General features: G+C 44.7%; 5 protein-coding genes across 5 annotated transcripts; 4 read left to right on the top strand and 1 right to left on the bottom strand.

Annotated features, from left to right (window-relative positions):
- Window positions 1-2,037: 2,037 nt before the first annotated feature.
- VTP01DRAFT_10650 (uncharacterized protein) lies at window positions 2,038-2,950 on the top strand (the record flags this gene model as incomplete). Its single annotated transcript, XM_069379036.1, has 2 exons — window positions 2,038-2,599; window positions 2,661-2,950. 2 exons carry the CDS (start codon window positions 2,038-2,040, stop codon window positions 2,948-2,950), a joined length of 852 nt encoding a protein of 283 aa, XP_069239050.1.
- Window positions 2,951-3,587: 637 nt separating this feature from the next.
- Window positions 3,588-5,363, top strand: VTP01DRAFT_10651 (uncharacterized protein; the record flags this gene model as incomplete). Its single annotated transcript, XM_069379037.1, has 6 exons — window positions 3,588-3,645; window positions 3,727-3,893; window positions 3,955-4,230; window positions 4,317-4,502; window positions 4,565-4,807; window positions 4,872-5,363. 6 exons carry the CDS (start codon window positions 3,588-3,590, stop codon window positions 5,361-5,363), a joined length of 1,422 nt encoding a protein of 473 aa, XP_069239051.1.
- A 218-nt stretch (window positions 5,364-5,581) lies between these two features.
- On the top strand, window positions 5,582-7,216 carry VTP01DRAFT_10652 (uncharacterized protein; the record flags this gene model as incomplete). The annotated part of the gene is made up of 4 exons (XM_069379038.1): window positions 5,582-5,752; window positions 5,813-5,970; window positions 6,042-6,302; window positions 6,358-7,216. 4 exons carry the CDS (start codon window positions 5,582-5,584, stop codon window positions 7,214-7,216), a joined length of 1,449 nt encoding a protein of 482 aa, XP_069239052.1.
- A 218-nt stretch (window positions 7,217-7,434) lies between these two features.
- On the bottom strand, window positions 7,435-10,083 carry VTP01DRAFT_10653 (uncharacterized protein; the record flags this gene model as incomplete). The annotated part of the gene is made up of 5 exons (XM_069379039.1): window positions 7,435-7,670; window positions 7,738-7,995; window positions 8,058-8,849; window positions 8,908-9,697; window positions 9,760-10,083. The coding sequence occupies 5 exons, from the start codon at window positions 10,081-10,083 to the stop codon at window positions 7,435-7,437; spliced, it is 2,400 nt and encodes a 799-aa protein (XP_069239053.1).
- A 539-nt stretch (window positions 10,084-10,622) lies between these two features.
- VTP01DRAFT_10654 (uncharacterized protein) lies at window positions 10,623-11,969 on the top strand (the record flags this gene model as incomplete). Its single annotated transcript, XM_069379040.1, has 3 exons — window positions 10,623-11,119; window positions 11,186-11,284; window positions 11,360-11,969. The coding sequence occupies 3 exons, from the start codon at window positions 10,623-10,625 to the stop codon at window positions 11,967-11,969; spliced, it is 1,206 nt and encodes a 401-aa protein (XP_069239054.1).
- Between the last annotated feature and the right edge of the window lie 225 nt (window positions 11,970-12,194).

Consider the following 12,194-nt stretch of genomic DNA (forward strand, 5'->3'; position numbering starts at 1 on the left):
GGACAGGCAATCCAAATGAACTCGGAGCATCTCGTGGCGATTAGGTTTAAAGCTTTAATACGGGAGAATGTTTTGAACTTGTGCGACGTCAAAGGGTAATCGTTTCGCAACTTTGGCAAGTTCCAACGAATCATCACTACTGTGCATATCCGCAGAATTCTTCATTATAATTCCCGGCAGTACATGTGGTGTAGTCTATTGAAAGATTGGCATCTTTCTAAAGGATCCAGGTCTACATTTAAGATAGAGCTTCGTCTGCCACATATTAATATGCAACTTCTTTGTCGCTGCATATGGTATCCGTTTTATAAAAGTAGACTTGACAGATGTCTGTTGCGGAAATTTGATTTTTCAGATACTTACTCAAGGCTGATATTAATAATCTTTCCCTGATAGCTACAGCAATAATGAAGTGAATATTCATACATGTATGGAGAGCTGTGCTATTAGTCGCAAGGAATAGTTGATAGCAGTATTGGCAAAGCCTTTGGGATGAAAGGGTCATCATCGAAAATGAAAATCCAGTGGGCTCCCGTGCTGAATTTTTCATATTATCATTGGGATCATTAGGAAAATGTCACATCTTTCATGGATTGAATGATTGTGAGCGATTGGAACAAGATACGTGTCTGGTAGTGATGTAGAGACAGCATAACTGATCGCTTTACTTACCAAAGATTTCATTTCGCATAGCAGAAACATTGAAAATGGGAGGAAAGAAATGAAATGAAATTTTTAACTTCCGTTACCATCCTCACAAGGCTTTGCAAATAACTCATTTCCAGGCAAAGGCACGCATACACCGGAGCAGAGAGGAGGCAAGAGTTAACTTGTCAGGATTGAATTCCTGAAGAGGACAAGCAGATATACTGTTCCTCAAGTAGACCTTTAGATATCCAGACGTTGCCAGAACAGAACAAAACCAGGTTACTATTTTCTTAGCCAGCAATTTGATTGGCTCTTGCGTCACGAGAACGGCGCGGGTCCTCATGAAGGGCGCGGGGCACTCAACCTTTGTGGGGTTTACTGTTTTCTGATCGCCGCAAGACGGTCAAAGTCATTAATTCAACGGGAGCCGCATTCGTGTGGCACACCATTTGCTCCTTTTATCTTCTGTAGATCACGGACCCAAGGGACTTCCGAGGCACACACACCCGCTGGGGTTTATGGTCTTTCCCCAGCTTTGACCAAGGAGAAAAAGACTACCTAACATGTAAATCGCAAGAAGGCCACAGCAATCAAACCAGTCAAATCACTTACAGAGCATTCCCTCCATAGTTTACTCCCATAGAACGGTCAAGACCCGTAAGTGTACGAACTATCGACAGTTAAAAAAATCCATACTCACGTGGACTCTTCTACGCAGGGACGTAATGGTTCATGGCACCTTTATTCAGTGTTGCGGAGGAGACTGGCCTCCAAGGTCAAGTCGACTTCCAACACTCCTAACCCGGGACAAAAAGGGCTGCGGCGGCTTGTGGTTCCTTTGTTGCCCCTCCCACAAGCTGCTTTAATAGCTAGAAGAGAGGCGACATTCGGTGGTGCCCTAGCAAGTTGGTTAAGTCAAACCCAGGGCTTTCAAGGCTATCAAGGTTGCCAAAGCAGTTCAAAAAGTCAAAAAGTCAAAAATCCGTTCTTGAAAAGTCTTGCCTCTGTCTTGTAATCAGGATATACTTCCCGCCTTTTACTGAAAGATATGTCGATGCTAAGACGCGAAGGAGACAAGCACCAATATTTGAAAAAGGAGGGATACAGATTTTATCTGTTGAACTGCCGGGAACTGGCAGTGCCACCTCCTCGTCGGTGGTTCCTGGATATATCGTTGAAGCTTGCTCAAAGTGAACTGAACGGCACTTAATAAAACATGTGTAGAAATGATTTTTACAAATAAAATGGTTTTAGTTGTTATTATTTAAAATACACTGTGTTGTTCTTTTCATTGACTGTGATGAAGTCCAACAGTGTCTTCATATACAATTGTTCTTTGTCAACCCAGATATCTCTGATCAGAGGTTTACAAAGCTAAAGGGTATTACAATGTTTGTGAATTTTGCGGTTGCTTTCTTGCCCAGCTATTTCGAAGTGCACATGGCCAAGGTTAAAAAGAAAACGACGCCGATTACACAGAGATCCGAAAAAAAGTTCAAACACTCGTCAAAAGAGACAGCCAAGCTTATTCGACGATATCATGTCTTGAACAAGGAGCTGGCAAAGTGTAGATCAAGCAACGATCGAGAGAAGGAGCAGCAGATCTTGGCAGAAATGGAAGCGATGGGTGGACTAGACTGGTACCAACGGGCATCGCAGCTCGGCCAGAGCAAATCACGTGGCGGTGATTCGTCTAAATGGTTGTTGCAGAAACTTGAAAAGCATGGTTACAAGGGAGGAGAAGAGAAACTGCGGTTGTTAGAGATTGGTGCGGTTGCTCCTGACAACTACGACAAGGTCAAGTCATGGATCACGGTCTTACCTATTGATTTGAACCCTCAGGATCCACGTATCAAGAAACAAGACTTTTTGGAAATGAAGCCAACCGAGAAATTTGATGTATTGTCACTAAGTCTTGTAGTAAATTTCGTGGGCGATCCTAAAGATCGAGGTGAGAAAGAAAGAAACAGCGCTTAGAATATGTGGATTGCTAAGACATGTTGTATCCACAGGCAAGATGTTGCTTCACACACGCGACTTTTTGGACGGACCACATCGCCTTTTATATCTCGTATTACCTCTTCCTTGCATCACTAATTCAAGATACATGTCACACGAACATCTGATAACTATGATGACAGCAATGGGATATTCATGCATTGAGCATCATTTCTCAAAAAAGCTCGCATATTATTTGTTCCATCTGGAGAATGTGAACAAACGATACCAGCCTTTCAAAAAGACATTGCTTCCTGACAAACAAGGCGGTAACCGCAACAATTTTTGCATAGTTATCGAGTAAGATAGTGGAACGTTTTTATCTATATATTTGTTGCATTATTTCCTTTCATTGTAGCATATAAGCATCTCTTGTTAAGCTTAATGTACTGATTTCATACCTTTTGAAATATAAAGCAATTAAATAGCGCATTTTCGTGGCAAATGCTTCATTTGGACCCTGAAGATCATCAATGTACTCCTATCTTTATCGGATACAATGTTATACGGTCAAGGGCCCAGCAGCGTGTCAATGCGGTTCTTAACATGCCGCAGAATTTTTGCATGATATAGCGGTCGACACATACTCGCCATCTACGCGTGTACAATCTTGAAAAGGTTCTAACGGAAATGTCAAAATCCAAGGCGGGTCGAATCGCCAAGTATCTGAGAGTCTCAGAGAGAGAAAACACTATGTTGCATGGTTACCAAAGAAGGTTTCGGGTTGTGCTTCAGGGACAGATCGGTAACCGGGGCAACAGGAGCACACGAGAATGAGAGACAGGCGACAGAGAGTGACAAAGTTACGAGCTTTAACTCCACTCTTTCCTTTCTTTTCTTCTCTCCTCACATTTTTTTTCTTCAGTGTGCTTTTCCTTTGAATTTTCGTTTTCTGTGTCTTGAAAAAGCTGTGCATTAGATAGAGAAAGAGAGGGTCTCATATGAACAAGCCGCGGAACCTTGAACCCTGTCTTGCTCGCCTCGGTGTTATGCCAGAAGGTACTGTTGAGAAAAGGGCCGAGATTTAGACTCTTGTACAAGTCCTAACATTGTAACCTTTTTCTTGTTTGTCTACTTTAGATAGGCCCTCCTTTGTCAAAGAGGTGAACGCCATTGACGACGTTGACACTTTGCGACGGCTGCTCATTGACAAGGAACGTGAACGACAAAGCATCGCCAACGATCTTGATGTTGCAGCACGACTTGGACTTGTTATCTCGGAGACGAATGAAGCTATTCAGATAAAGGTATACTTTTCTCCAACTAGAATAACAGCTAGCATGTTTTCGCTCAACGCTAAGGTTGCAGCTCGCTCACTTGGAACGAGAAAACGAAGCGCTGCAGCAAGACTTGGCACGATATCAATCTTCATCTGATGGCAACGACGATCCTTCCTCTCCTTCGATACCTAACAACCACCACCACGACTCTATCCATCAGCGACACGACCAGGCAAACTATTCACCAGAGGATGAACGGATACATTTGACACAAGAGCTCGACCAGGCACGCCGCGAGCTCGTAAAGTTTAGAAAAGAGATGGATGGCCTGTCAGCTCAGTTGAACGATATGGCATCTGAAATGGTATGAGATTATTACTGTCTGAGGATGAGAACATCACACAGCGTGGGTGCTCACAGACCTTGATGATCGGCGAAATCAATTAAAAGGTAGATTCCAGGGCCAAAGTTAGTATGTATGCAAAGCGGCTAGCAGAGGTGGAACACAAACTAGCAGCTACTCGAGAGATGAACTCCAATCTCCAGATGCTTCTAGAGAAAGCTTTGACCACGCAGAAACAGTCGAGTTCAACGACATCTCATCTCGTGCGCAATATCCAGGCGGATCTCAGCAGGGTAAATACGGAAAGATCAATGAAGAGACATGAACTTGGATCAGCTGATTCCGGTGATTTTAGGTAATGACAGAAAATGATCAGCTGAGGGCACGGATAGCAGACCTCGAAAAGCAACAAACCGAGTCAGAGGAGCAATTAGCGGCAATGGCTGCGCAGGCGAAAAAATATGCAGCGCTTCTAGAACAGGCGCAGGATACGATACATAGTCTGAGCGAGCCACGGCTTTCTGATGACGATACATTGAGCAACGCTGCGTCGACATCTTCTTACTGGGATGGAGCTAAAGAGACGGAAATCACAAAGGTAGACAGAGGATGCGCTCATATTGCGGTTCTTTTGGCCTAACTATTTCTGGTCGCTCTGAAAGGGCCCCGTGTTCTCTGCTGAATTTCGGCAAGAGATGCAGAAGGAGATTGAACGAAACCTTAATATTCGCAATGAGATACGGCATCGCATCATTACGCATGAAACGATCAGCTCAGACAAGAAGAAGACACAGGAAGGTCTTAAATATCTCTTGTCTGAACGTCCAGACACCGGATTAGCGAGCAGTTTATCAACGAGCACCAGCTCTTCCACTGCTTCGTCATCAGTTGCGACGAAAATAACAACAAAGGAGCCAGACGACGATGCGGCATCGACTATACCCATCAGCACACTTCGACCCGCAAAATATCTTACAGGCTTCAATAATTTTGGCAACGATGCGCCCGGTATAGGAGCTCCAGGTTTTATTACTCGCGGCATACCCTCCAGAAACTTTCGATCTTTCGGTGAACCCAGCATAAGCACTCGGTTTTTCCAACGACTCGCAAGCCGCTTTGATGAGTACGAAAAGAAAAACGATAGAAGCGACTAGTTAGATATGTGTCTCCTGTATGATTTCCCCATTCCTACTTACTTATACAAACTATGTAAATACCTTGTTCAAAGCGAATTAAAACTACCACCCACCACCACCACTCGTTATTAATCGTCACAAATTCAACAATTTCATGAACCTGGTCGTCGCTGAGTTTCCACTTGCTTGTTCAACACTCACAACTTACCACTCGCTCGGCCATATATTCTACATAGATGCCCCGCCGAAGTTACAATGAAGGCAGCGTAGTTGCCACATTCACTGAAGACCAGCGCTCAGCACGCAAAGCAAAGTACATGTCGCCAGCATCGGTGCGGCTGGCGTCTCACGATAAGACACGGGTTGCGTACTTTCACGACGAAGGCGTAGGCAATTACCACTATGGAGTAAATGTCAATCAACAACTATACTGTATGTTCCTAGACTCAATGAAAATGTTCGGTTAGGAGAAACATCCAATGAAACCTCATCGATTGACATTGACCAATCACTTGGTCTTAAAGTATGGATTACACGAGAAAATGGAAATCTTTCAACCTCGAAGAGCAACCGATGCCGAGATTCTCGCCTTTCACGCCGAGGATTACGTTGACTTTTTGAAGAGGTATTTATTCATAGGCTGATATATCTATAATGAAATGCGACATTGCTGACCCTTTTTCTTTCTGCAAAAAGAGTGACACCTGACAACGCAGAAGAGTTCGAAAACGTATTCCAGAAATTTAACTTTGGCGACGACTGCCCAGTGTTTCCGGGCATCTACGAGTTCTGTCAACGCTACGCCGGCGCGACCATTGAAGCAGCTCGTAAACTGATCGCAAAGGGAGCCGATATATGCATCAACTGGTCAGGCGGCTTGCACCACGCCAAAAAGTGCGAAGCGAGTGGATTCTGCTACGTTAACGACATTGTCCTCGGTATCCTTGAATTACTACGGTACGTCGTAAAAAGGAACAATGTTGACTGAGGAGGAACTTATGTTATTAATTAGGTATTTCCCTCGCGTGCTCTATGTCGATATTGATATTCATCACGGTGACGGTGTGCAGGAAGCATTCTACTCGACCGATAGAGTCATGACAGTATCGTTCCACAAGTACAACGGCGATTTCTTTCCTGGCACTGGGCACATTGACGAAATCGGCACTTCTCTCGGCAAATATTACTCGCTGAATGTGCCGCTTAGAGACGGTATCGACGACGCATCCTACGTTTGGTTGTTCAAAGAAGTGATGGGAGCTGTCATAGCGACGTTTCAGCCATCCGCTATCGTGTTGCAGTGCGGCGCCGATTCTCTGGGATGCGATCGACTCGGCTGCTTCAACTTGAGTATTGAAGCACACGGCAAATGTGTTCAAATCATGAAGGAATTTAGAATTCCAATGCTGGTGGTCGGCGGCGGAGGATACACAGTGCGAAATGTTGCTCGATGCTGGACATACGAGACATCTATTCTCGTCGACACTGAACTATCCAACGATCTGCCTCCCAACGAATACATTGACTTTTTCCGCCCAGACTATCAATTGCATCCGCATCTATCGGGTCGCGTCGAAAACCAGAACGATCGACAGTACTTGCTCAAAGTCCGAGAACGCATCATGGAGCAGTTGCGGTATTTGGACGGTGCACCCAGTATACAGATGCAGGAGATCCCCCCAGATATTCAAGGGTACTTGGACGGTGATGAGGAATTGAAAGATCTCGAGGAAGATTCAGAAGAGGGCAAGGATACACGACCGCTTGGAGGACGCCTAAACCACGAAGCTGAATGGTACGAAGGTGACGACGACAATGATGGAGAGGCCGTTGATTCCGTCTGGCATAAAGGAATGGAATTGGATCTGTAAATACACACCATATTTACTTTTGTAGATACTTATATATCTTTCTGTTTATTCATTTTACGACTTTCTTAATTGGAAAATATATACTTCTGCGTTTTTCTTTCAGTTTTTCATATTTTTGAAATGAAGAGGAGGTGATGACTGTGGGTCATGAGGCAAATAAAAGATTATGTATATTTGATTAAAATTGGGGATGGGGCTGGATATATGTAAATACAAGATCAGAATTGCGGCATCCCAGTTGGGTTGTAAGGACTAAAACTAGAAGGGTAATATGTAGTTCCACCTTCTACATACGGCGGTGGAGGGGTGGATGAATATTGATAAGCATTGGATTGCGCTACTTCTGCTGGTTCCGTAAGCTGGATCTCTGGAGCATTTTTTACAGCTGTCAGGAACGGATGGCGAGCTTCTTGGAGAGCAGCGTACACTTGGAGCAAGCAGTAAGCGTCACCGGCTATTGGGCACACAAACTTCAGCAAAAAGGTCTAGTCGTAAAAGTTGTGGAATGCAAAAAGACTTGCCTGCATAGTTTGCTTGTTCCAAAGTTAAGGGACGTTGATCCCAGTTACTGATCTGTTGCTTCTTATTCATTGTAACTCCTAAAAATGCAGAGACAACGCCGGCAAGTCCTCTCACTGGAGTTGTACCCGACTTCTTGCCATTCTTGTTGTTGCTCGTTACTCGGATGCCCTTGAAATCAACCAAGTTGTTGAGTTTCCACTTTTTGGCAGTAGGCATGCAGCCTTTAAGCATCGAAAAGTCGCCGTCGAAATCATAGGCTAGCTTCGTGTCAGCAGGAATCAGATCATTCAATTACATATACATATAGAAGGCTACCTACCAAGCTTGACGATATGTTCTGCTTCAAAAAGTTGCCGGAGGGTCTTGTCCATAAGGTGCAGCAAGGCAGCGTTGGAAGGATCAAATGCGGTCTTGATATCTACGAGGAAGATCGTCCCATTCTCGATCGCAATTTGCAGCAGAGATGTTCGTAAATTGGTGTTTTTTGCAAACTGCGGCACCCATTCGCTATCCAAGCCGCATATCTGGTATTGGTTTAATATGTATTGCATCTGAAGCACCATGTCTTGGTTGTCGACCATGATCGGTTGAGCATGGTAAGGAAGGGTATAGTAGGATAGCTGAGGATGCGGAGACGACTTCCGCGGTGAAAGACAGCTTCTATGTCGAGTCATTGATTCGCCTTTTATCACACCAACGAAACGTTCCTGTGAAGGACGACTGCTGTAGAATACAAAGAATTCCTGCTGTCCGAGTCTAGTTGCAAAGTAAGCTGGAGCGTAAGGATCTCCCATGTCGACAAACTCCTTGATAGCCAGTTTTGCCAGTGCAGGGTCCTCGCCTGCCACCAGATCAATGAGACCATTGTAGTTTGACGTTCCGGCGATGGACAGATCACGTTCTTCATTCTGCTGTGTTCCACGCTCCAGAATGATCCAACGGAGACAGGAGTAGCGTTGAGATAGCCAAATGAAATAGTATTCTTTGGAGGGTATATTCAATTCTTGAATAACTTTGCTTGCAGTTGTAGCAAGATCTTTTTGGAATTTGCGTTCTCGCAATCGCAGTACTGGCTGGATCTGAGCATCTTCTTCTGATATCTCTAGATTTTCTGTGAAAAAAAGACGTGTTTAATGGTTTGGTGTAAATCATTAAGTAACCCAACATACCTGGAGAAACGATACCCAGTTTGCCGGCAAACGTGAAACGAAGTTGCAGATTGATGTATCGTAATAACCGGCGCTGCAATTGCTCCTTTCCACTCACGTAGACGGCGGTAATCTTTTCTTGTCCAAGGTTAAATAGCTGCTCTGCAAACTTTTCCAAAGGAAAAGCATGGAAAAGGTCGAGCTTTCGAATGCATGATATGGCTTCATTGTAGTGACCATGTTGAAGGAGCATCCGGCAGAATTTGGCGCCATCGTTTTCGAACTCTCCTCCATTTCGCAACAATGGCTCCAGCTGATACACATCCATTGCATAGTAAATCAAAATGGGTGCTTCGATTTCGTCCAGAAGTCGAATGCAGTCTATTTGATGCTCTCGACGAAGCTGGTATCGCTGAGCTACTTCAGGAGGTATATTCAGCAGTTGAATCAAGCTGATAGACGCAACCACTTCGCCTTCGTCGTCATCATCGTCGTCATCTTCGGTTGTCGTTGTCGTCGTTTCTTCCTCTTCTATTTCTTCTTCCACTTGAGTTTGACCTGTGTTAGATGCAGGAACATCGTCATCAAAGGAAATAAGATTGGATTCTTCCTCGTCAGCTTCAGCGAACGAGATTAAATCTTTCTCCTCTTGATGGCTCGGTCGCTTGTAATCTTTGGGAGGGGTGCTGAAGAATAATTCTAACGAACGACACGCTGCCTGGACGAGATACCGTCGAAACTTTGCTGTCAATGTAGTGCACTTGTTCTTGATAGGCTGATCAAAGTATCTTGAAATTTCCCGAATCACGTCCTGCAAAGAAAAGGAGATAAGGATTTTTTTCTTTCGTCTAGGAATTGACATTGCAGCCATACCAAAATAAACATGCCTGGGTCTGGACAGTTGTGCAGTTGCTCACACAAGCGTACTTCGATTGTCAGCTTCGATGTCTCGATCTCCCGGATCTTCAAATACGCCTCGGCGTTCTTGTAGACTTTGGCAAGTCGCTGCACCAAGTCCTTGCTGTCCATGGCACGGCAGAACCTGTCGAGTTCCTCCGGAGTGATGAACTCGGCGGCGGCCTGGATGGTGTTCTTGTCTTCAACAACTTTGGACGCGATGTTTGCTGCTGGCGTAGTCGATCGCCGCGGCGGCTCGATTCTTTCAGATGTTACCCATTCGTCGTCCGAATAGTCCATTAAAAGAAAGCATGAAAGTCGTTTTTCAAGCCCGAGGGTTTCCTGTCGAAAAATTGAGCGCTATTATCGTTTAAGGGGATAAATGTGTCCATTGTTGCATTTAAAACTAGATTCTATAAAGACTAGACATAACACCACAGGTTCTACACAAAAAGTAAAGAACAATACAAGAACTATAAAAGAGAGTTCATCCTTCACATCTTCACGCTTCGCAAGAACTGTGATGTTCCTCCTACATGGAAAAAATAGCATAGCATCAATTTCGTCGAAAAAATGCATTGCATTTAGCGACATTACTTATTGTCGTCGTTTTTTAATCCTGCAAAAAAGGAAGAAAGAAATGCTAGCAATTGCTTCTGTCACCAGTTCAACAAATCCCAATAGTGTTTGGCATGCACTCATTGGCTGAGAAAGATCGGAGGGGAATGAGGGCCGGCAGCGGCAACACCCCACGACAAATGTCAATTTGTTGTACCTGAATACCTCTTGTTCCTTTTTCTTAACTCACACGCCACTACGCTATACATTTTTGACCTACAATGACCCAGACGGCTGAACCCACCACTGCTGTTGCCACCGAGGTTCCTGCTCAGGAGCAGGAGGGTACTGTCGTCAAAGAGGACAAGGTTCAAGATCGCTTTTTGGAAGGCAACCAGGGCATCATTGCATATGACCTTTTGGAAGGCCGGGGTAAGAGCGGTGAAACAACCGATCCTGACGTGAAGCGATACAAAGAAGCCAAGAAGATGTTCTTGGAAGGCTACGACCTGTGCGTCAAAATCCCTAGAAGCCTGGACGATGATGTCCTCGCGCAACACGAGGAAGATGTCAAGACCGCGGCAGAGACCATGGTCGATGCCTGGTTGCTTGATGACAAGGCCGCCCAAATGTCGGAACGTATCCTTGTCTTGGGTCAGCAATATGAAAAGGTTTTGCTGAAGCATGTTCCTGAGGAACAACGGGACGGTTTCTTCATCAAGACTAGCTTGTTGTTCTCTGCATGGATTTTGCTTGTTGGCAAGCAATATCAGCACTGGTAAATGAAGAACTAAAGAGAATGAATAGGAAAGGGCGTAAAGTGCTAAACCTATGCCATTGCTAGTATTTCTACCTTGACCTTGGCAATTAACACCTACGACGACTTACCAGCACGCGTCTTCTTCCTTCGTGCCTCTTGCTACGTTGCTCTTCAAAAATACAGGTAATCATCGCTATTTTGGGAAGGCGAACGAAGTTGTCAGCTGGAATCCTAATAATGTTTTTTACTCAATTACAGACTGGCCATCAAGGATTTGGAACGATGTCTGCAAAAGGATCCCAAGTTCGCTGTCGCGTTAAGTTTGATGGGATCCATCTACCTAAATCTTAAAGAACGCGAGAACGCTATCCGATCATTCAGACAGTACATTGAACGAGGACATCCTGACACTGCTGACTATGTCAATGCACAGTACTCGCTCTCTGTTTTGTTGTGGGAAAAGAATAAGAAGAGCGAATCTCGCCAACATTACGAGGCTGCCAAGAAGGCTGAAGAGCGCTTCAAATACCTGTATGGCACAAAGACAGGCATGAGCGATATCAAGCGACAAGCAGTCCAGAGCCACGAAACCGCAGACGAGGCCCGTCGTATCATTTTTGAATCCATGCCAGCAAAGCAATACAATTACAAGATAGAACAATTGATCAAGGCTGGTATCCTCAACTCTCGCTACCCTCCCAACCCTAAGCAATGCTCTTCATGCGGTGCCGCGCATCCAAAGGATCAGCCAGATAAACCTTTGCTTTGCTGCGGTGCATGCAAGAGCATCTGGTACTGCAGCCGCGAGTGCCAGATCGCCGATTATAAGACTAGCCACAAGCACGTATGCAAGAAGGCTCAAAAGTAAAAACGAAAAAGTTAAACTTGTTCGTCCCTTGCCAATTCCCCACTTTGTTATCTCTTGTTTTTTGTTCCAACCAATAATTACCCAAAAACATGCAAGCGACACAGTTTTGTTCTTCTTCACAAGATTGATGAAGGATTACATATCATTGGCAATAATAGGAGGAGAGCTGGGTCTAAATATCGGATAACACGCATTTCTGGATATATTCTACGTAATCCTGCGTGG

The sequence above is a fragment of the Rhizomucor pusillus genome (genome assembly GCF_041956525.1).
Source record: "Rhizomucor pusillus strain CBS 183.67 unplaced genomic scaffold VTP01scaffold_9, whole genome shotgun sequence".
Taxonomy (NCBI): Eukaryota; Fungi; Mucoromycota; class Mucoromycetes; order Mucorales; family Lichtheimiaceae; genus Rhizomucor; species Rhizomucor pusillus.